General features: G+C 40.2%; 1 protein-coding gene across 2 annotated transcripts; it reads left to right on the top strand.

Moving 5' to 3' along the window:
• Positions 1–189: 189 nt before the first annotated feature.
• snx27b (sorting nexin 27b) lies at positions 190–25275 on the top strand. Of its 2 annotated transcripts, none has more exons than XM_056267664.1 (13): positions 190–653; positions 6129–6360; positions 6463–6655; positions 6774–6838; positions 14393–14497; positions 14586–14664; positions 16631–16794; positions 16911–17000; positions 23875–24024; positions 24179–24307; positions 24383–24442; positions 24519–24581; positions 24671–25275. In XM_056267664.1, the coding sequence occupies exons 1-13, from the start codon at positions 328–330 to the stop codon at positions 24713–24715; spliced, it is 1701 nt and encodes a 566-aa protein (XP_056123639.1). In that variant the 5' UTR covers positions 190–327; the 3' UTR covers positions 24716–25275. The 2 variants fall into 2 exon arrangements, with proteins under 2 accessions (XP_056123639.1, XP_056123638.1); XM_056267663.1 differs by having other exon boundaries at positions 191–653; positions 24519–24567.

Here is a 25275-nt window from a genome sequence, read left to right as displayed (position 1 = left end):
ATTGACTAGTTGGAAATTTGACTCATTTAATAAAATTATGATATTTATATCATTTACATAAAATGTATTTTCTATTATTAATAGAACTGGAATCTATTCTATGCAAAACATGCAGTTAAATGAAACTACATACCCCATGGTGCACTGCTTTGTTGTTACGTGACAGAAGTAACTTTCAAGGCACGCAAATGCAGCAGTGTCTCGTGATGGGGGCGGTTTGGCGTCAGTCTTTCCCGTCTGGAGTCTGACGCACTCCGCCAGCCAATAAGCTCATGTAGCACTTCGGCGCCCGTACCCGCTGTGGAGGCAGGATTTCTTCAAATAAAGATGGCAGATGTTGTCGAAGGAGACGGCACTCGCTCCGCTGCCCCTTCCACGCTTCACTCGGCGGCTCGCAACGGCTCCGGCATGAGCTCGGCGACGTGCGCCGGTGGCCTCGTCACGACCACGGTCACCTCCGGGCCTCGGCTGGTCCGCATCGTCAAGTCGGATTCGGGCTACGGCTTTAACGTCCGCGGTCAAGTGAGCGAAGGAGGGCAGCTGAGAAGCATCAACGGCGAACTTTACGCCCCGCTGCAGCACGTCAGCGCCGTGTTACCGGGCGGTGCAGCAGATCGAGCTGGAATCTCAAAAGGGGACCGTATTCTTGAAGTGTAAGTTTATATGTAAATAATCTGTGGACGCGCGTGAGGAGCGCGAGCAGCCGCTTTCCGCGCTGTCCACCACCACCGCCGCCGTCCCTTATTAGACAGAAAGGGACCTAATTCGGATTTAAAAATACCAGCGGCGAAAGGCAGCAGTGTTTTTGAGACACTTAAAGGTTTCCGATAAGATAAATCACTCTGCAATCCAGTACAACTGCTAACCTGGCTAATAAGTTTGTTGATTTAGCTATATTGAATTGAGTAACGTTAGTTGAAAGTTAGCCAGCCATTTCACCGCAGTTATACATATCATCTGTGAAGTCTCGACATATTATAGGCTACAGTATATTCACAATGCATAACACTTAACGTTATATGGCATACAAAATGGAATTGGTTACAGTTATGTGAAGGATTTCATATCCTAAATACATCAGAGCTTGTCATTCAAACATCTAGCATTCCCAATCATCCCATGTCGTTTAAGTTTTTAGCAAACATTAATATTATTATTAAGCTGACTTTATTAACTGATTTCAAGGCCATCTAATTGCATACAGTCACAGAATTGGCTTTGTTCGGTTTTACAAATGCAGTCTCCCATTATTCATTATGTCATCATTCACTGCCCCTCATGTATTTCCAAACCTGTATGACTTTTTTTTATAGACCAGAACTACAGTTTGACTTTCATTTATTGTATGGAAAAAAAATATTAATTAAAGGTGGATGGAGGCTGTCACATTCAGGCTAACCTCTTGAGGGGCAGTGAATGATGACATAATGAATAATGGGAGACTGCATTTGTAAAACCGAACAAAGCCAATTCTGTGTAACGTTCTGTATTCAACGTAACGTTCCTCTGAATAAAGTAATTAATACAGGTTTGGAACATCATGAGGGTGAGTAAATGATGACATGCTTTTCATTTCCGGCTGAAACATCCCTTTAACGTGTCTTTGCACACAGTGTCTCTGCCTGTCATATGCATCGGTGTATGTCTCTGCGTGAATGGCTGCTTCATTTCCACCAGATAAAGGATGTTTGTGTTTGGACGCGTTTGTCTTCATTGCAGATTCAGGTCACATACAGCACAGTGAACAGACAAGCTCTCTCATTCCTTCTCATCTTGACTGCGCACTGTTCTGAGCAATACTGGGTCAAAATCGAAATGAATCTCAGTGGACAATTGGGCAAACAATAGCTTTTATTCGCACACTCCTCAGTGATCGGCACATCCTTTTTATAACCGTGGTGGTGATCTCAAACATTTGCAGCATGATTATGTAACCGCAGACTTGTTGTCTGTGGACTACATTAGGGGATGTTAGGAGGAATGTCTGGGTTGTTTTTTGTTGCGATTTATTATTTGTTGATGGTATTGTGTCTCTAATCTGCACTGGAGCGGTTCAGGTTGCATGTTAATATTCACAGGGCACCTCATTGATGCTGGCATAGGTTGCCATGGTGACAAGTGGTTTCCGTGGCGTTGAAGGTGACAGAGCTCAGCATCAGCCAGTGTAAACTTAAGACAGAGATGGAGGCAAAACAATTCTCATCCATCTTATAAACTCCACTTCCTTTTGTACTGTGGATGTACTGTTCGCGAATGTTTAAATATTACACCTAAAAACATTCTACGTGCAGTTGAAACAAAATGCAAAGTTTTGCAAAGCACCCTCAGAGAAACGCACCCCAAATTGATAGGAATGGGTACAGGTATACATTTTCTTCGTTTGAATAATCATGACATCTATTCGTAAACTTCAAATAGAAAATGTTTACACCCTATTTTTAGTGGCTGCATTAAAACGTGTACAAATCTGCTCACCCTGCATTCCACTGAAATAATTCACTGCATAGTTTGGGCCTTATTTTATTATTAGTTTTGTAATATATGTAGTTGTGAATGTGAGTTTGCATTCTCTATTTAAAAAAAAAAGACTGTACTTCGAAATAATGGCAAGAAATGATTTACGTATTTTGTTTGCTGATACACAAACAAATTACTCTATGAGCCGGTTCTTTTTGATGTATCCAAAAAGGTTTAACATTACAAATATGGCTTGATTCTTGGAACGAATGACTCTCATGAGTCAGTTCTTTTAATGAATACGGTAGTTCAAAAAGACCAGGTGCCGGTTTTGATAATTTTAAAACTTTGGCCAAAATATGTCCATTGTCAATAGCATAGTGGTGAATGAAACAGCTTACACAGAAGTCAAACCAAACCAAGCAGCTTTCTGTTGGTCGTCATGGTGAATTTACATTACCAACTTGTGAACATTTCGTGGAGATTTTTTTTTCCGTCCTCACGCGAAATTCCAGATCCCATGGACTCCTATTGAAACAACTGGATTTCGCCTCGCAATGTGACTGCACCTTTAGCGGAGAGAGAGAACAAACCCCTCAAATATACCCAATTGAATCAGAATCAATTCAAGAACTTGGTATGGATGGTTTCTAAATCTGTATTAATTCCCAGACCTTCAATTTGCTCAATCTTCTGTGCTCCGCAGTTACCATGTTATGAACCTCTAAAAGAATGTCATGTCAAACATATAATGGAGGGCTCAGTTTTCAGAAAGTGGGAGTCCATTTGGAACTGGGCGGTCTGGAAGCAGGTTAACCTACTCTCTTGTATTTGATACAGCATGGGTTCTCAATTCTGGCCCTCAAAGTCCACTTAGTTTTGCTCCATCTTGATCAAACTCACCTGCCTGTTGATTTTTAGTAATCCTGAAGATCTTAATTAGCTTGTTCAGGTGTGTTTGATGATTTGAGCTGGAGTTAAACTCTGCTAGAAAGTGGACCTCGAGGGCCAGAGTTGAGAACCCTCATAAAGAGAGAGATGGTGTGATGACACACTGTAGGCCAGGGGTCACCAAACTTTTTTCTCTGGGGGCCACATTATGGTTCCTGACTGTGATGGGGGGGCGGGTCAGCTATATAACATAGAATTGTATAACCCAGACCAAACTGACCACCAGCAGGCCTCATTGTGTAGTAGAGATTACTAGCCTGGCACAGTCATATTTGTTTATCTAGTTGTTTGCAAAAGTAGTAATCGAGTCTTTCCATGGGTAGCTAGTAGGTGAGCTTATAGCTAGCTCGAAAAAAAGCAGCCTGGTTGACCTGAGTTTGGCGAAGGAATACATTCTGTTGTGCAGCCAGTCCGACTTTCATCCTCCGAATCCTGTCTTGTCTTGCTTGCCCTCGCAAGCTAGCATACTCCTTGTGCCGGGTTTCGTGGTGACGATGCAAATTATATTCTTTGAAAACTGCCACACTTTCTTTACATATAATACAAACTGCACTTCTTTACACTGAACAAACAATAATCGTTGGTCCACTGTTCTTTGAAAACTCTGCACTCTATCAACTTTTCGTTTAACACTAGCCATTTCGCTGTCCTGAACACTGACAGTACTCTGTGCGTGCGTTGTTGTCTCTGCGTGATCTCGAGCATGTCGGGTGACGAAAATTCGGCAAATATAGTTCATTTTATAACTAAATATAAATTTCTAACTGAAAAAAAATCAACAAAATACCAGATGCAGACATGTTATTATTTTCCAAAAAGCAATTAAAAAAAAAAATAGGCCATGACGACTTTTGGGGATTGCCGGTTCAAGTAGTGGGGGCAGAGGGGTTGGGGGGCCAGTCAAAGGGGGGTGGCGGGCCTGATTCGGCCCGCGGGCCTTAGTTTGGTGACCCATGCTGTAGGCAATACAAAACTATGATTCAGTGGCGACACGATATTTACCGCTTTTTTATGTACAGTAAGGAGGAAGAGTGAGCGTTCAGTGAAGCTCTTTGAGTGGCTGACTGAGAGCGTATTTGAGTGTCTATGAGAAACAGACGACTGAGAATGTCAATGCACTGCTGATTGCTGTTGAGTAACTCTTAAGTACTTTGTTCCAGTGGTTTTACTGGGGGTTTTTTTGTTTTGTTTTTTGCTGAAACTCTTCAGTTCTCTTTGGACCACATGATCGCTTTGGTATCAGGGTTTGTTTTCTGTCCTGAATGATTTCTGCTCTGAAATCTGCATTACAGTCAGAATGACATCTTGCACGCATCAACCACATACAGCACAGATTTTGAGGTCAAACTCAGGTTATCAGGGCAGAAGATATGAGACTTTGAGTAAGACCTGCTCAGTTTTTAGATAAAACCTGACTTTTAGCAGAGCTCAAATATAAGTTGTTTTTTTTTTGCTACTAATTAGTTGGACCAATAGTTCAAATTTCTACTTGACCTGCCAACATTATTTCTGGCTCCACCACAAAGGAAGGATTAGGTTTTTATTGAAAAAAAAAACTCAGAATATTATTTTATTCAAAATATTGTAAAAATAACTATTCTATTTGAATATATGATGGCAAAGCTGAATTTTCAGCATCATTACTCCAGTCTTCAGCCTCACATTATCCTTCAGAAAGCATACTAATGTGCTGATTTTGTTCTTAGGAAACATTTCTTATTATCCATGTTGAAAATGGTTGTGCTGCTAAATATTTTTGTGGAAATATTTTTCAGGATTCTTTAAAAAGAAATAACAGTATTTACTTAAAAAAAAAATATATATATATATATATATATAAAAAAATTATTATTATTTTTTTTTTTTGCAAGAATGTTAGTAATGGCTCGTTTCCACCAAGCGGTACAGTGCAGTACGGTATGCAATTATTTCCGTTTCGATTGGTACCAAAATACCATACCACTTTATTGGGATCCTTCTGTTGGGGTACCTAGCACAGTAGTACGGTACCTAAAGGGTGGAGCTAGACTCACTGCAGAACGATGATTGGTTGATAGGGAATCGTCACTTACGCATGCTACAAGGGGATTGACAACAAAATAGGCGCCTTTTTTTATATACAGTTGAAACATAATACCGTTGCAACACAATTTTATTTTTGCCGAGAAGCAAGAACAAGATCTTCTTCAAGATCTAACACCGGATCAGGGTTTACCGTCCCGAACAGTACTGTAGTGTTCGGTGTAAACGAGCCATAAATGTATTTACTGTCACTTTCGATCAATTAAATGCATCCTTGCTTAATAAAAGTATTAATTAATCCTACTGACCCCAAACTTTTGAACAGTAATACATTTTTACATAAATAAAATTTGTAACAAGCTGGATATTGGATATTATACAGGCATAAACTAACTTTCAGTGGTATCACAGCACTGGCTTGAAAGGGCAAGTAACAGTTCCGTCAACTAAACCGAAACTCACACCCTTATTGTTGAGTCCTGTAAAGATTAGACCATAAAATAGGAGCTCCAGGAACACCACCTAAGTAGTAATTCAGGATTAAGAGATATCTGATCTGACCTTAACCTTCTAAAAGGTCCTGGTAAGGCAAGATTTAAAGCATTAACCATTTAACGTCACATTGCTATAAGGTATTGGCTGAGAGTACCAGCTTAATTCTGTAACCAGATCCTTCTCTCTTCTTTTTCGATCTGCAGAAATGGGGTGAATGTGGAAGGGGCCACTCATAAGCAAGTGGTAGATCTCATCCGAGCAGGAGAGAAAGAGTTGGTCTTGGCCATTCTGTCGGTTCCTCAGCCAGAGACGGACAGTCTTGATCCCGGGGACGATGGCTCTTCACAGTCCTGCTATGACTACAGTGACAAGCAGGCCGTGCCCATCTCAGTGCCCACCTACAAACATGTGGAGCAGAACGGGGAGAAGTTTGTTGTGAGTGTTTTATCCTCTGTCCCTGCTTATGCATGTCTGGTATTTTTTTCCCTGATGATTTCAGTATTATTTTTAAAAGGATTGTGATTGTGTGTGTGTCAGGTCTACAACGTGTACATGGCAGGCAGGCAGTTGTGCTCAAAGCGCTATCGAGAGTTTGCCATCTTGCATCAGAATCTGAAGAGGGAATTTGCTAACTTTGCATTTCCCAAGCTGCCAGGGAAATGGCCTTTCTCCCTGTCTGAGCAGCAGCTAGATGCTCGCAGACGAGGGCTGGAGGAATACTTGGAGAAAGGTAATAGGGAACGATACAGGAAGGAGACTTGAGATGAAAATCTAGAAAATAACTGTTTACAGATGTTTCCAACATTCTTTCTCTGTGTTTCTCTGCCGTTCCCTCTTCATCTCACCAGTATGTTCGGTTCGGGTAATCGGGGAGAGCGACGTCATGCAGGAGTTTTTGTCAGAGTCTGATGAGGTAAGGCATTGTCTATATTAGGGCTGGCACGGTACCAGATCACAGTAATGAAATTACTGCAATAGAGTTTGTAACTTTAACTGTATAAAAGCATACAAAAACAACTTGCTGTTGATTGGCACTTTCTGCAGACTGGGGTGTATCTCATGTATAAAAGGCAAGCAGTGCCTTTCCTTCTGATATAATTTATCCAAAGTCTACCCAAAGTTTGCCCTTAGGGTCATTTGATCTTAAGAAAAGTAGGAGGAAGGATAGGTTAGAGGCGGATTCGTGTGATTACGGTCATTGGGCAAACAGAAAAGGGAAGTATCTGTGTATAGGGCTGGGTATCATTCAAAAATTTTCTATACCGATACCATGACTTCGCTACCAGTTCCTGAACAATACCTTTTTCGATACCAATTTTATAAACAGAACATGTTATAGCAGAGGCTGTAACATTAATGTGAAGAAACAAGAAAGCTGAACTGTTGATACAGCCAACCTTAAGGATAAGCACACTTTACAAGATACCTAGTTTAATGTTTTTTTTTTTTTTTTCAGGATGGTTAAATTAGATTTTACTAATCAAATAATTAATTGAAATCATTAAACCTATTTTTAACCAGTTCAGTGCTTTCCATTTTATTTTGTCTATATTCCATTCAAATGGTTTAATCAAAAACATATCTAATTAATTGAATTCATAAAAACAACTTAATTTATTAATTTGTAAACAATAATAGGGCCCTATGAAATGTTTGTTTATATAGAAATTCTGTGTTGTGTATTTTAATTTATCTGGTAATCAAATGAAGGCATAAAACATTAATTTATCTTTTAATCAAATGCAAATTAAACAAACCCTTCAAGTTTTTTACAAACAAGTGCTGCACAGAGGTTAACTGTTATTGTTAACTGTTAAAATTATTACATGGAAGAAAATTTGTTTTAATAATAATTATTAGTAGTAGTAGTAGTAGTTTTACATTAAGACGTACATTATACTGTACAAGAGTAATATATTTCTATCGCAGTTTCTTTGTTAAACCAAACTTTTATTTTGCCATGTAGACCTTCTTCTGTGATGTGATGATCGTTTCTCTCAAATGAAATGTTGTCAAAGTGAGAATATTATACTGCAAAAGGACTATTTAAATATGAATTCTGCGTGTCTGTGTCAATGAATGGCGCAGATGTGCGGTTCCGTTTACTACACAGCACGCACAACGCACACGGTGCTCGTCTGCGCCATTCGTTGCATCGTGTGCTGTTACCATCAAACCGTTGTAAACTAGTGTTTTTCCTTTATCCCTTGCCACAGCCAATCACCAGCACTTGATTTGGGCACATCATACATGCTGCATGCTTATTGTTTCACTGACGTTGACAAGATTAACTCCTCAGGTATCGAAATTTGGTACCGAACAACAAGTAATTTTTTTATACTCTATGGTATCGAGGCAATTCGGCCGGTGCCTAAAAGGTATCGAACTCGATACCCATCCCTATCTGTGTACCATGGGGAATGTCTGGTGCCATTCATCCTAATCACATGAGTATTCTGTCTGGACATGCACGGTTTGTCTTCTGGGGCAGGGAGGCCAGGCCTAGTTTTAAGCATCTTATGATTATAAAAATGTTTCTTGCCCTGCTTTATTCTTTTCCATTTATTCCCGATTTGTGCCATTTCACGCCCAACAGACTCTAGTGATGTATTTTTGTAGGTCAACCCAGAAGTTCATCACCCTGGTTCCCTCGACAAAAAATCCAGTAGGATTTTTTCATTGGCCTTTGGATTATTGTGATCCATCAAAAACAACACATTTATGGTTCTTACACAATTTGTTTATCATGATAATCTTCACAAATGAACTCAAAGTTTGAGTAAGAATATTTTGCAAGGCATGTTTTCCCCCCCAAACTAGTTCAGCGCAAATCCCGCCCTGCAGCCAATTTCATTGGGTAGGGTTAGGGTTTAGTATTTGTTGTAGCATTGTGTAGGCATCAGGACTGTGATTGACATGACCAATGAAATCTTTAGAATCAGCTGTGGGGCAGAGTTTGTGCTGAAATGGTTTTTTTTTTTTTTATGTCCCTGACAACCTCTGTAGTCCCATTTAGCCACTTGTTAGTACCCGCCTTTTTCAAGACAAGTAAAAGCTTTTTTTTAAAATCACAAGGGGGTATTACTGATCGATTTTATGTTGTACAACCCCATTTCCAGAATAGTTGGGACATTTTGTAAAATGCAATAAAATCAAGAATCTGTGATTTGTTAATTCTCTTGAACCTTTATTTAACTGACAAATGTACAAAGAAAATATTTCCTATGTTTTCACTGAACAACTTAATTTTATTTTCTAAATATAAAGAAGTTTTGAATTTGATGTCTGCAACACTACAAAAAGTTGGGACAGAGGCATGTTTACCACTGTCACATCACCTTTCCTTTTAATTACACTTTTTAAATGTTTGGGAATTGAGGATACTAATTGTTGCAGTTTTGCAAGTGGAATATTTGCCCAAACTCGTCTGATAAGACAGCTGCTCAACAGTCTGTATTCATCGTTGTCTGATTCTTCTTTTCATGATGGGTCATACATTTTCAATAAGAGACAGATCTGGACTTCAGGCACATCCATTCTGTGGTGCAGAGTGTCTGAAACCACTCAGTTTTAGCATGTGCAGAATGAGGCCTGGCATTGTCTTGCTTCCCAGGAAAGATGTCATCTTGATGGCAATTTATGTCTCTGTACAATGCAAATATATGCCATGTCAGTGGTACCTTCACACAAATGCTAGTTACCCATACCATTTGCACTGATGCACCCCAATACCAGGACAGATGTTTGCTTTTGCACCTGTCACTGATGAAAGTCTGGTTGGTCCCTTTCGACTTCGACTGATAATTTTTTTTCCAAAACGAGCTGAAACATGGACTCATCTGACCACAGCAGACATTTCCACTGTCCTCTAGAGTCTAGGCCATCTGAGATGAGCTCGGGCACAGAGAACTCGCCGACATCTCCACATAGAACTGATGTAAAGCTTTCTCCTTGCGTAACAGAGATTCAAGTGCCATTAATTGATGCAGCGTCAGACTGTGTTCAGTGAAAACGGTTTTGCAAAATACTCCCGAGCACATGTGGCTGTATTTAACACAGTAGCATGATGGTTTCTCATGCAATGCCATCTGAGGGCTCAAAGGTCCCGCACATTCAACAGAGGTCTCCTGCCTTGCCCTATACAGACTAAAGCTATGTTTCCATCCACACGTTTTTATCCGCATTAAGTGATATCGAATGAAAAATGCCTTATGGAAACAGTAAAATTCGATTGAATTTCATGAATATCGACTCAAATGAAATACGATCGGTCTCATCGGATTTTATCTTGATCGATATACGGCTTATGCGATAAACGCGGATGGAAACGTTATTATGGTGCGATCCATTTTGCCTAGTAAAACTTTGTTCGCAAATGTTGGCTTGAATGTTGTGCAATTCGGTGAGAAAATGAATGGAAACACCTTAACATGTCTCAAATCAATTCGATATACCAATTTGATCGCAAAACAGCATGTGACGTCATTACGCACAGGTTTTTATCCGCTTTAAAGCCGTTTGATAGAAACACACTTTCACCAGCTTTATTCGCATGAGGTTTTTTACCGAACTTCAGATAATTCGATTGACAAGTGGATGGAAACATGGCTTAAGATGTCTTTGGATTCTCTGAATCTTTTCACAATATTATATGGAAGATGGTGAAAGACAAATTATTTGCAATCTTGCATTAAGAAATGGGATTTTTGAATTGTCAAACAATTCTCTCATGATATTTGGCACAAAGGGATGAGCCAGGACCCATCTTTGCTTGCAAAGACTGAGAAGCTCCCTTTTTTACCCAAACATGATACCCTCACACCTATTACCAATTCACCTACTCATGGTGGACTGTTTCAAAAGAGTTGGATAATCTAACTTGGATAATCTTTTCACTTTTATTTTGCCTCTGTCCCAACTTTTTTGGAGTGTGTTGCAGCCATCAATATCAAAATTTGTTTATATTTACAAAATACAATTATGTTGTTCAGTGAACTTTTCTTTGTACTTTTTGTCAGTTAAAAAAAAAGGTTCATGAGAATTAACAAATCACAGATTGTGAATTTTATTGCATTTTACAAAACTGGAAATGGGGTTGTAGAATAAAACGTGAAAGTATCTTGAGCTTGCGTTAACCCCAGACGTTATTTCAGGCATTTAAAAAAACACATTGAATTTAGGACGATGGAAGTGCTAAAATGCTGACTGGTTTCTGTGTTTTGGCCTACAAAAATACATCATCCTTGCAGCACTGTATTGGACTTCACCTCATGTATACAGTTAATCAGACGACAGCTGGCCTCTGCGTTGTGCACAGACAGCTAAATGAGTAAATGTAAATGTACTTGGACAAAGAGAAGACTGTAGTCCTGCAAAAACCTTCTTCATCTTGATTATAACTGCATATAAACATAAGGAGCATACTTAAAGCATTGCAATCTCACTTGACTCAAAAATTGAATCATGGACGATGGCCACCGATCAAAGAATGTGACTGAGTCACAAAGACTCTTCAAAGACAAAGTGTGATAGATAAGTTAGCAAGGAAAACAAGCCTTTGTTAACACATGTCCTGACTCTCAAAAAGGACAAACTGATAGAGAGGATCTCGTACATCACTATGTATTCAACTACAGACTATTCAACTCAATTCATTTTTCTGTTGCTGTATATGCTGTTTTTGTATTGAATGCAGTGTGTTTATCGAATTACAGTACTTTATCAGTCGATTATAAAGTGTTCCTTAAAGGTGCAGTGTGTGACTTTTAGCGACATCTAGCGGTTCGGTTGCGAGTTTACACTAAGGGCTCAGCCCACCGCTCACCCCTCCCTTTCGCAGAAGCTACGGTGGCTAAAACGGGACAAACATCGTCGTCTGAGACAGCAGAGAATAGCCAGCGTAAACCAAGTTTCTGTACCACAGTCCATTATAAACCACATCATGGATAAAGTTTCAGGTGAGGATCAAGGGTCTTAATACATAATATAATAATAGTAATCAGCTGATTGTCTCACGAACGTAACCAGCACATTCTCCCCACATAGCAAACCCATAATACAGCGAGGGAGAAGAACCACATGAAACTATGCAACTATATATTTTTTCTAACAGGGTAGTAAAAGTTTAGCTGGCTAATATGAGCTGTTACTGTGGCTGAGCTGGTTAAAGCGTTAAGCCTTGTTTAAACTCGACGCGTCCGCATGAGCCCAAAGGTGCGTGCGGCAAAAATGACGTGATTGTAACAGCGCGCGCGCCTCCGCATCCCCTAGACACCACTTACTACACACAATAGGCTTTTTTTCTCTGATTTTGGAAACTCGATCGACTTAAAATGCTTCCAAGATCGACGGGTTGGTGATTCCTGTAACTGTTTTACGGTCAATGACAAGAGTAGCCTACTAATCAGCTGTCTCACGAACTTAACCAGCACATTTATCCCCACATAGCAAAGCCATAACACAGCGAGGGAGAAGAATTAAGTTACATGAAACAATCCATCTACATATTTACACCACTGACAAGGGAAAAGTCACTACTCACGGTGTTTATGACTAGCTTCTTCTAGCTTCCTGCGGCTTCTCTTTCAAGGTTGTGACGAAACGCGCTCTGTAACGCTGTTTGTTCGCTGTCGGCTACGGTAGAAACATGACGTCACAATATGGCGACCTTCATAGAAGAGGATTCCCGCGCCTATGTAGATATAAATGCCTCATTCTAGGGTAATAAAAACATTACGGTTTATTAAGTAAGTTCTTTATACACCACTGAACACATAGTTATGGATGTCATATTGCATTTCTGTTAATAGATACTCAAATGTTACACATTGCACCTTTAAAGCAGTGGTTTTTAACCGGGGGCCTCAGCACACTTCTAAAGGGACTGCAAAGATGGCCACAAATATGAACAAATAATGTTTTTTTCAAAATTGTTTGGCAATCATATAGCTAGCTAGGCTAGTCTAGTGGTGTAGGCCTACTATCTATCTTTAGTAATATAATCCATTAGAGTGGGATTATTACCCAAATCTTATTAGCAATCCACAGCGAAACAAATACTTGCCTAATGTAAGTAAAAAGTTCTCAAATAATCAAGTAAACAGTCAGTAATAAAATAAGAACAATAGGACAAATAAATACAAAATAAAGAAACGGATACAGATGGTGCTGTTTTTTCCCTGTTATTTTTGTTTAACATTAACAACACAGAAAGCAGAGGGTATATTAGGTTTCTGTCACTTTAAGACCTACAATGTGCAGATGCAATAATGACCAAACAACCTTCCCCCCCCACCCCGATCGACTGTTTGTTCACTTACTACTGACATAATTATGAGTGTATTTGACCATTCAAGCACAAAGAGTCTAGAAAGAGATCACAATTCAGTATTTGCATGGAAAGGTTCGCTTTCTTTGTTTCACACAGACCACTTACTGACATAACGTACACATCTGTATCCTCCTCAAAATAATGCATTACAACTTTTATTAAATTAGGTATAATTCAATAAGATAATTATAATTTATTGTTTGTGAGACCTTTTCATTTTTGCGATTTATTTTCTGGTGAAATGGCGAATTATGCAAGCTCGCAAAAAAAATGCGACAGTTGATTTTGCGTTGTATTCTGCGATCACGGAATCGCAAAAACCTGGGGCTGGTTAAAAACAAGAAAAGTAATAAGTAATGTAAATTCATTTGTAATAAAAAGTGTAAAGCATAAAGAGCACTTTTACTTTCTGTAAATAAAAAAATTAATAGCTTTGCCATTTTAACAGAAGTATAAGAATATCTTGAGGGGCCTTCAAATATTGGTTTTGACAGTGGGGGGCCTTGCAGTCATAAATGTTAAGAACCACTGCCTTAAATTGATCCTTCTCCCCTTAATGGCCCCAAAACTACAAGCCTGTCAGTCCATCCATCCATGCATGCAGCTATCCTGTCAGAGAGTCAGTTTTCTCGCGCCCTGTCTTTCATATGAGTGGCATAATTGACATGACAGCAACTCTACATTTATAATACCAAAACATTAGCTACAGTCATCTACAGGCAATAATAGAACATTGTTTAAAATAGAGAGAGAGAGAGAGAGAGAGAGAGAGAGAGAGAGAGAGAGAGAGAGAGAGAGAGAGAGAGAGAGAGAGAGAGAGAGAGAGAGAGAGAGAGAGAGAGAGAGAGAGAGAGAGAGAGAGAGAGAGAGAGAAAAAGAGAAAAGACATTCTGAACAGTCCACTCAGGGCTTAAAATGGCCTGTATGTCTTTTCAAAACAGATGGATCTTGTCTTATATCGGTTTAATTTGTTGAGGAATTTTGAATTTCCTTAATTTGAAAATGTGGCAGTCATGTCGTTGTTTGTGTACTCATTTGCATGTTGCGTGTTTCTCAGGCACACGATGGACAAGCAGCCTGTAGCGCTGCTCTATCTGTTTGGACTGTATTTTTAGGTCCCTCTCTCATTTCTCCTAGAACTATAATGGTGTTTCTGATGTGGAGCTAAGGATAGCAATGCCAGACAAAACTACAGTTACGGTCCGGGTGAGAAAGAATTGCACAACAGACCAGGTCTACCAGGTAATGTATTTAACTCATTTGAGTTATCTAAATCATTTTCTAAATCCACACACATTTCATTAATTCTCACTGTCTCTTTTTCCCCCAGGCTATAGTAACGAAGATTGGGATGGACACCATTACTGCAAGTTATTTTGCTCTGTTTGAAGTCATTAACCACTCCTTTGGTGAGAGCTCTTCATCATTTTTCCTGTATGACAATGTTATATACCTGTTATATGTGTTAAGTATTACTAGTAACTAAGGGTGCAATCGTTCAGATTTTTTAAATTTTGTGAAATCGCGTTCGGTTTAGATTGTGTTCCAGTTTAAATCGTTTTACAGGGGTGGGTGGGAACGCCTATTACCATATCTGAATTTCAGCTCCAGAGGCTTCCTCAGCACTTGATACACAAGGATACGAACAGTAACAAAGGCGTCGGGTTTTTCTGTACCAATTCTAGCGAGTATTAGACAAATCCTCAGTCTGCATTTTCATCCCTGAAAACAGTTACTTCTTGACATGAACAACACTAACCAAACTCTTCCAGGCCTCAGCTACAACTACAGTGTTTGAGGGCGGGTCAAAGTAGACGTTGTTCGCAGACAGCCCATGAAGATCATAGGCTGGTATTATGCAAATTTGTTTCATTGTGACATAGGTGTGTAACAGGAAGTGAGACTGGAATTACTGACTCGTTTCGGCAGTTCCGGATCGACTATTTCTTTTAGGAGACAATAACTTTATTTGTCATGCACTTAGATCTTTAAAACTTTCCAGACCTTTTACATTCACAAACAGCTATATTACACCCTGCATAAAAGGTAATATTTAAGTAAAACAAATCAAATCACAAAAAATTAGGCATTTGTGAATCAAAATAAGCATTTGTTTGCTTATCGAACATCCCGACGTCCACGCTGATGGAGCGCCGTTTAGACGAATATGTAAATATTTGCTACATGCTTTTCTTTCAATAACAAAATAAACATACAACAAAAATAGATGAGAAAACGGCAGTTTGGAAATCATCTGGATGCGTGCTGCGTGTTGCGTGGATGTTTGCACATCACATTTATTTATAGCCTGCTACTTTAAAAAATATTGCTTTAAAGCCACAAATATCATAACTGTTATCTATAGGCCTACTGTATTGAGACATTTATTCAAGAAATTCATTACAAACAACAAATTTAATGTCAGAGCGGGATTTGAGAGAACTTCGCTTAACCGGTGAGCGGATCACATTCGCTTGGGGTTGAGTGATTAAGCAGAGCACACTGGCATAAAGCAGAATAGTTCATTGTTACACAGAGTTGTTGTTTCTTTTTCTTCTCTGTGAATGTACAGCAATTCACTGATGCAGAATTACAATAATTGCTCTTGAAAATGGACGCTTCGCAATTCAATTTAATATTCATATTTTTAGATGCGTCCTAAGATATGAGATGAAATGCAGTGCAAACATGCATCAAACTGTTTCTGTCATTACTTGAAGTCTCTTGTTCATGTTTGTATATTTTTCATATCATTTTCATATAACTAGGAATTTAATGGAAACCAATTTCACAGATTAAGAAATAATTTAGTACAAAAGTTTAACTTTGTATCTCACAATTGTGACCTATTTTGCAGAATGTAAATGTACTTTAAACCTTATTAATTACCTTTTTAGTCTGAAGCAGAAACAGACCAAATGACCTTTTTTTTTTTTTTTTATCAAATACACTTGTCAACATCACACACACACATACACATATGTATCTGTATGTATGGGGTTTGTTTGCTCAGGTTTTCCAGTGTGTGATTCATGCTAAAATATCTTCAAAACCCCATCCACATTTTATGATTTGATGTGTCACAAAATTGCTGTACTTGTAATGAACATGTTTGGCCAGCATGTCTCAACTCATGTGTTTAAGTAGCAGGGTCTTGTGGTCAAATCAAGCTCAATGTTTATTGATTAGTTTTATATAACTTTCATACCTCAATATATAATTTTAATGATATAAAGTAATATATAATGATAAATGAAGTACATAATAAAGTCCTTCTATGATTTTGTACTCGGACTCATCATTTTTCACACTTTCTCTCTGTCCCGGTTTCTTACTGCTTATCTACCTCTATATTTCTGTCTCTCAATCTCTCAGCACGCAAGCTGGCCCCTAATGAGTTTCCACACAAGCTGTATGTGCAGAACTACACATCTGCCATCCCAGGCACCTGCCTCACACTCCGCAAGTGGCTCTTCACCACAGAGGAAGAGATTCTTCTCAATGACAACGAGCTGGCTATCAACTATTGCTTCCATCAGGTGTGTGTGTGCGCTTTTTCAAGAAAATGTGTGTTTTTTCAAGAAAATGTGTTTTTGTGTCTAAGCGTTTTCAGTCTGTACTGGTGTTTACTGTTTACTTGTTTCCTCTCTCTCAGGCTCTGGATGATGTGAAAAAGGGATTTATCAAAGTGGGAGAGACATCCTACCAGCTCCAAAAGCTCTCTGAACAGAGGAAAATGACCATGGTCAGTCTCCTAACAATTCACAGTTATTCAAACGAGTGAAGGTCTGGGGGTTAAAGGGATCGTTCATCCAAAAATGAAAAATGTGTGCGTGCTGTTATGTTTTCTGTGGAAGGCAAAAAATAAGTTTTGAATCTTGAAATCCTTTCAATTTTGAATTATACAGCTCTCAAATCAAATATCGCACCTATGGCGTAAGTTTAATATCATGAAGTTTAAACATTTGATTTGATAGTGAAAGATAACTTAAGGATTCAGAAGATTTTTCCCTGTTTCCATAGAAAAAAAATAAGTGTATGGGTTTGGAACAACATTAGAAGTACATGACTGAATTTCCTTTTGAAGCGGCTTGAAGATAAAAAAGGATGCACATATTCTATTTTTGTAAGATTTAGTATTAGATTTTTTTTTAATAGGATTTAATTGATTATTGTCATTTATTTGTCTATTATTACTTTTAGACCATCATCTTGGTCAAGTTAATCTTTAATGGCTCGTTTCCACTGAGGCGTACCGTACGGTACGGTACAGTACAGTACGGGTCGGGTCGGTACAGCATGATCCGGCTTGCGTTTCCACCGCCAACAGTACCCTTACTTGATAGGCGTGGTGTTTGCCAGAAAGAAGCGATCGACGTCATTTTCGCGCGAAGAAAGCGACATAGTAAACAACAATGGATGACAGACAGCAGATCTTGTTCTTGCTTCTCGGCATGTTTGTCACAAGAAACAAGCGCTGGCATTAGGCATTTACATTTACATTTACATTTAGTCATTTAGCAGACGCTTTTATCCAAAGCGACTTACAACTGAGGACTAAACCAAGCGAGTCATCGTGAAGAGGCAAAAGCAACGCAAGAAGTGCTCAAAATACAAAGTTCAGACATAGCTCGGAGTAGCATAAGCCAGGCAAGCGAGGATTTAGAGGAAAGGATTTTTTTTTTTTTTTTTTTTTTTTTTTTTTTTTTTTTTTTTTTTTTTTTTTTTTTTTTTTTTTTTTATGTTAAGTGCTCCCGGAAGAGATGAGTTTTCAGTTGTCTTTTGAATGTTGTCAGGGATTCTGCATTCCGGATGAGGGTGGGGAGATCATTCCACCAGCATGGAACCGTGAATGAGAATGTTCTGGAGAGTGATTTTGTGCCCCGCTGTGATGGTACCACGAGCCGTCGCTCATTGACCGATCGTAGGCTTCTGGTAGGGATGTAGACTTGTAGTAGTGAGTGGAAGTAGGAGGGAGCTGAACCTGTGGTCAATCTGTAAGCAAGCGTCAAAGCCTTGAACTTGATGCGAGCAGCGAGTGGTAGCCAGTGCAGAGAGATGAACAGAGGAGTGACGTGGGCCCTTTTGGGCTCGTTGAAGACCAGACGAGCTGCAGCATTCTGGATCATTTGTAGAGGTTTAGTTGCACATGATGGAAGTCCAGCCAGAAGAGCATTGCAGTAATCAAGCCTAGAAATGACCAGGGCCTGGACGAGAAGTTGTGTTGCATGCTCAGTTAGGAAAGGCCTGATCTTCCTGATGTTGTGCATAGCAAACCTGCATGATCGAGCTGTCTTTGTAATGTAGTCTGTGAAGGTCAGCTGATCATCAAAGATTACTCCAAGATTTCTGACCGACCTTGATGGGGTGATTGAGGATGAATCTAGCTGGATAGTGAGGTCGTGCTGTAGAGACGGATTGGCAGGGAGGACGAGAAGCTCAGTCTTTGCCAGGTTGAGCTGCAGGTGATGTTCCTTCATCCATGCCGAGATGTCCGCCAGACAGCTTGAGATCCGTACAGCTACTGTGGGATCATCTGGTTGAAATGAGAGGTAGAGCTGGGTGTCATCAGCATAGCAATGGTAAGAGAAACCATGTGCCTGTATGATAGGTCCCAGTGATGTGGTGTAAATGGAGAAGAGGAGCGGTCCGAGAACTGAACCCTGAGGAACGCCTGTGGTCAGTTGATGTGCTTTGGATACCTCACCTCTCCATGTGACCTTGAAGGACCTACCTGTGAGATAGGACTCAAACCAGTTGAGGGAGGTTCCAGTGATGCCCAGTGATGAGAGGGCGGACAAGAGGATCTGATGATTCACAGTGTCGAAGGCAGCAGACAGGTCCAGGAGGATGAGAACTGATGATTTGGAAGCAGCTTTTGCGATCCGCAGGGCTTCCGTGACTGACAGCAATGCAGTCTCAGTTGAATGTCCTTTCTTGAAGCCAGATTGGTTGACATCCAGCTGGTTGTTCAGAGACAGGAAGGATGATACTTGGTTAAAAGCAACTCGTTCAAGTGTTTTCGTAATGAATGGTAGGAGAGAGACAGGTCTGTAGTTCTCTAGAAGTGATGTGTTTAATGATGATTTTTTAAGCAGAGGAGTTACCCGAGCCTGCTTAAATGCTGTAGGGAAAATGCCAGTGTGGAGGGATGAGTTGATAATGTGTGTGAGAGCTGGTAGAAGTGTGGGAGAGATGGCTTGTAGAAGGTGTGAGGGGATGGGGTCTAGAGGGCAGGTGGTAGGATGACTGGAGAGGAGAAGTTTAGATACTTCTTCCTCGGTTAGTGGAGTGAAGGAGGAGAGAAGGTTATTGGCTGTGGGAGAGGTTAGTCTGGGTTCCTGTGCTGAGAACTGACTGCTGATAGTGGTAGTTTTGTTAGTGAAGAAGTTAGCAAAATCATCAGCAGTTAAAGAGGAGGTGGGTGGTGGTGGAGGTGGACAGAGGAGAGAATTGAATGTCTTGAACAGTGAACGTGTGTTAGAGGCGCTGTTGATCTTGTTGTGGAAATATGAAGATTTTGCGGCGTGAACATCAACAGAGAAGGCAGAGAGCAGAGATTGATACCTACTGAGGTCAGATGTGTCTTTTGATTTGCGCCATTTCCTCTCCGCTGCCCTGAGCTTGGTCCGGTGTTCACGAAGAACCTCAGATAACCAGGGGTTAGAGGGAGTGGTGCGTGCTGGCCTAGAGGAGAGAGGGCAGATATTGTCTAAAGAAGAGGTTAGGATGGAGCATAAAGTATCCGTTGCAGTATTCACATCCAGAGATGAGAAATGTGAGGGTGAGGGAAGAGAAGATGACACAGCAGAGGAAAGATGGGATGGAGAAAGTGAGCGCAGGTTTCGTCTGAAAGTAAATGGTGGGGAGGTTGGTGGAGCATGGGTAGTGAGTTGTAGATTGAAAGTAATGAGGAAATGATCAGAAACTTGGAGAGGTTTCACCAAAATGTTGTCTGTGATACAGTTGCGTGTGTAAACTAGGTCCAGTTGGTTGCCTGATTTGTGAGTACCGGTGGTGATGAGCCGTTTGAGATCGAAAGAGGCTAGGAGAGAGATGAAGTCTGTTGCATACGGCTTCGCTAGGTGAATGTTGAAATCGCCAAAGACTACAAGTGGGATGCCATCCTGAGGGAAAGAGGACAGCAACACATCCAGCTCTTCTACAAAGCTTCCCAGTTGACCTGGGGGGCGATAAATAACTACAATATGGATCTTCATGGGAGTTGTAAGTGTAATAGCATGATATTCAAATGAGTTGTTATTGCATAGAGAAGAGAGAGGTGAATATTTCCAATTGTTAGAAATGAGAAGACCAGTGCCCCCACCCCTCCCAGACTGGCGAGGGGTGTGAGAGAAAGAGAAGTTGTTAGAGAGAGCAGCAGGGGTTGCTGAGTCTTCTGGACGGATCCAGGTCTCAGTCAAGCCCAAGATATTAAGAGTAGAATGAGATGCAAAGGCTGGAATGAAGTCAGCTTTATTGACTGCTGATTGACAATTCCATAGACCCATAGAAAGAGTGAGAGGTGAGTGTGAGGATGAGAGAAACGGGCGCAGATAAGCAGTATTGCGCTGCCTTCTGTGCGTGGTGAGAGAGCGTTGTCGAGAGACAACAGGAATATGTTGAAAGCACATAATGATAAAGGGAAATAAGATAAAGGTAGGAAAGGAGAGGGTGAAGAAGATACTTTAAGTGCCTTGCAGGTGTCCTTGCTCGGTGGAGTCGCGCAGGTAGAGTCGCAGGTCTTTACCCGAGTCGGTCTTAACACGAGGAGGCTGAACACGAGAGCTGAATGCTTCCGCTGACGCTTCCGCGACAGCACGCACACTACATAGAAATAATGCTATCAATAGCTGAGTGAGGACAGCTGTGGTAGTCCTTGCAATTAGCACAGCGAAAGCAAATATCCCGACAATGGCCCAAATCGAAACTAGCTGTTATGAGCAGCAATACTTAAGTGCCACAATAACAAACAGACTACAACCCTTAAGACGGCAGATATTCAAAATAGGAACGCGACTAATTAAAATAAAGATATTTAGTGAAGATAAAAATTACAAAGAAGCAAAGAATCGAAAATAGCCCTACTTACTTGACAAATGGTAAACAGAGCAACAGGAGAACTGGATATTAAGAAAAAACAACTTACGCGCTCTTGACGTTCTCGCCGAGTGACTGCTTGTCCTGGTTTTCACCTGAATTTACTTCTAATTTATATCTGCTTTACCAGCCCTTGCAATTAGCACAGCGAAAGCAAATATCCCGACAATGGCCCAAATCGAAACTAGCTGTTATGAGCAGCAATACTTAAGTGCTACAATAACAAACAGACTACAACCCTTAAGACGGCAGATATTCAAAATAGGAACGCGACTAATTAAAATAAAGCTATTTAGTGAAGATAAAAATTACAAAGAATCGAAAATAGCCCTACTTACTTGACAAATGGTAAACAGAGCAACAGGAGAACTGGATATTAAGAAAAAACAACTTACGCGCTCTTGACGTTCTCGCCGAGTGACTGCTTGTCCTGGTTTTCACCTGAATTTACTTCTAATTTATATCTGCTTTACCAGCCCTTGCAATTAGCACAGCGAAAGCAAATATCCCGACAATGGCCCAAATCGAAACTAGCTGTTATGAGCAGCAATACTTAAGTGCTACAATAACAAACAGACTACAACCCTTAAGATGGCAGATATTCAAAATAGGAACGCGACTAATTAAAATAAAGATATTTAGTGAAGATAAAAATTACAAAGAAGCAAAGAATCGAAAATAGCCCTACTTACTTGACAAATGGTAAACAGAGCAACAATACCAAGTATACCAAGTATTCTCAATACCAAGTAGCCACGCAAAGTCCGACTCAGGAGAATGATCCCGAGGACGCGAGTCCAGTAATTCTGCTGATGGAACAGCGCGTTCTTGAATGCGCCACTCAGCTCGCTCTGCTACTCCGGTTATGTACATTTTAGGCAACAATAAAACGAAATATGTTATAAAACACCGCTTCTACACCAGCTTCTTTTCGATTTCATTTAAATTAGGGGTGTGCCGGTTTCAGAATTGGTGATGACGGTTATGACGTGAGTCAAATGTGACGGTTCGTAACATAACCGTCGTCGTCCGGGGGTGGGGGGTTATAGGACGTTCGGTTGAATAACTGTTCGTCTGTTATAGGACAACTCGCTCTTAAAATGAACAGCAAGACAACTAAAAGTGAATGTGCTTTCCATTAAATGAATCACACACAGTAAACAAAACCTTAACAAATGAACTTTGTAATTTAGACGCGCAAACTGCGTGCCGGTGCGGTGAGACATACATGCTCGGGCAGATTCGGCTTGAAGTCGGTCATCCTCAGACGTGGCGCCGCGCGCGCTGTTACGAAAAAAGCTGTGCACACAGCCAAGCGAAATTAAGTCTTGCCGGTCTTGCGCACCCAGCGCGTCATTTTTTGCCGTGCGCACCTTGCGCTCGTGTGGACGCGTCAAGTATAAACAAGGCTTTACTCCGTGTCAGCACGCGCTCTGATCGGTAAAGGTGCACAGACCTCTCCCGAATCATCTCCAGCAGTAGCAACCTCCGAAGCACCACTAACTCCGCCTCCGTTTCCCTCGTAAGCTGATATTAGTATTTAAACATTCTCTATGATAAAAAATGTTTGTAAAAAATATTTTAATAGCACGGTTTTGGCGGTTATAGAGTTCTAATGACGGTGTTCAACTATAACCGTCGGTCTCACGGTTATATAATAACCGTCACACCCCTAATTTAAATACATTTTAAACATTATAAGCACACACATGTGGTTCAGGCAACGCATAGCCTATTGATTATATTCACTGCATGTATGTAACGTTATATTTATAACAAAACTAAATATAAAACACAACCCTGCCTCTTTTCGTTTAAATTTAAAAATATTAAACATATTCCAGGCAATGTATTGCATATTGCATTGGTACAAATGTTGCAGTAAACAACATTACAGATGATCTTGTAATAAAATAAAAAAAGTGACGATACTCTGTCAACCAATCACCGTTCTGCAGTGAGTCTAGCTCCACCTTTTAGTACCGTACCACTGTGCTAGGTACCCCAACGGAAGGGTACCCAAAAAGTGGTACGGTTCGGCTTTTTGGTACCATTCACAACTTTTGACAGTGGAAACGCAAATAATTGCGTACCGAACCGAACTGTACCGTACCGTACCACTCAGTGGAAACGAGCCATAATAGCTGCAATAATTTAATAACACTGTTAAATGTAAGATTTGCAAATCTATAAAACTATCTTTTTTAATATTTAGGCAATGTAGTGTATAACTGTAATACTGCCCTGTAAATAATGTGAATGTACACATCTGTGCAAAAGTTTGGGGTCAGTAAGGTTTTTTTTTGTTTAAAAAGTGGCCATAAAGACATTTAAAATGTTACTAAGGATTTCTAATTCAAATAATTGCTGTTCTTTTAAACGTAGTTTCCACAAAAATATCAGACACCACAACGGTTTTCAACATTGATAATAAAGAGTTTTAATATCAGTACATCCCTAATTGAAAAGTGATTGTGAAAAAATGAATCTTAATCTTCCTGTACCATCTTCCTCTGTAGTATTTAGGTATTCTGAGGACATGTGAGGGTTACAATGAGATCACTTTCCCGCACTGCTCCTGTGACTCACGTAGGAAAGGTCACGTCGTCACAGCGATAAGCATCCACCACTTTAAACTCCATGCGTGCACAGATGATGGCACTCTAGAGGTGAATGTGTTTGCTTTGAAGGAGTGAAACATTGCTTGCTAGGTGTCATAATTGAATTGTAGTACATGTTGTTGATACCACTCAGAAACGTACTTTTATAAGTAAGAAAAAAACAGTTCAGCTGCTTAATGATTTTCCCTTTGTGTGATTACAGAATCAGGTGATAGCGTTCGAATGGTCCGAGATGCAGAGATGGGACACGGATGAAGAGGGAATGGCTTTCTGTTTCGAGTATGCGCGAGGGGAGAAGAAACCTCGCTGGGTCAAAATCTTTACTCCTTATGTGAGTCTTGTACGTCCATGTGATCTTGCAACTTGCATTTATTCTTGTGCACTAAAGATGCCTTTTCTTTTCCAGTTCAACTACATGCACGAGTGCTTTGAGAGAGTCTTCTGTGAGCTCAAATGGAGAAAAGAGGTGGGTACTTATATTCTATATGAGTGTTTGCTTGTCTTTTGCTCTGTGTTGTTATAAGATTGATATATTTTTTCAGGTTGAAGAGGAGGCCACAGACAAGGACAATAAAAACTGCAGTAAAGATGGTATGTGCGGTAAGGTAAGGCTATGCCTGCCTCCATATTGAATTGTGGACATTAATGTCCATCTATAATGTGTGCTCTTCTGAAGCTTGTCTATCTTTGACAGAATATCTTCCAGCTGTTGAGACACAGAAGGGATGGAGGCACATGAATGAAGAGATCATCTCCTCTTGAATACATGCACACGTACACTAAAAGCTGCATACAGTGACTCAGAAAACATTTCAAACCAGTCCCATATGCTTACATGCACTCCACCACTGATACACACATGCTGAAATACGAAGATATGAAGCGGGAAATGACACAATCACAGTGCAATGATGAAAATAAGAAACTACAAGAGACTTTTAAAGACTTACGTCATCATTTCATTTCATTGGACTGGACAGAATTATGTTGTACGTACTGGAGTTGACCGCCAGCTCAGGACAGAAGAGACGACACTCAAAGACTGTAATGCTCCAGGAGACAGACGTGGTCATTGACATGGCACCAGCATTGTGACTAATTCATGTCATGTGACTGGTCACAAGACGAGGTCTTCAGATGCTGACAACTGAGAGACTGAACTGTGCTTCTGAGGAGTGTGTCAATTTAAAGACATGGAAACGTCAGCGAACTGACTAATGTATCATCCTGACACTAACACATACACATGTGAGGGCAGAGATGCTCTCTCAGAATGTGACAATTTAAAGGTACACTGTG

This window comes from Rhinichthys klamathensis, unplaced genomic scaffold, assembly GCF_029890125.1.
Source record: "Rhinichthys klamathensis goyatoka isolate OS25496 unplaced genomic scaffold, OSU_Roscu_1.1 h1tg000262l_1, whole genome shotgun sequence".
NCBI lineage: Eukaryota > Metazoa > Chordata > Actinopteri > Cypriniformes > Leuciscidae > Rhinichthys > Rhinichthys klamathensis.
This window is presented reverse-complemented; position numbering and strand designations above follow the sequence as displayed.

Bases quoted from the DNA above. Each gene is read 5' to 3' on its own strand.
- snx27b (XM_056267663.1), top strand. From the start codon at position 328: ATGGCAGATGTTGTCGAAGGAGACGGCACTCGCTCCGCTGCCCCTTCC. The intron at 654-6,128 runs GTAAGTTTATAT...TTCGATCTGCAG, and splicing joins GGGGACCGTATTCTTGAAGT to AAATGGGGTGAATGTGGAAG. The intron at 24,568-24,670 runs GTATGTGCGGTA...TATCTTTGACAG, and splicing joins TAAAAACTGCAGTAAAGATG to AATATCTTCCAGCTGTTGAG.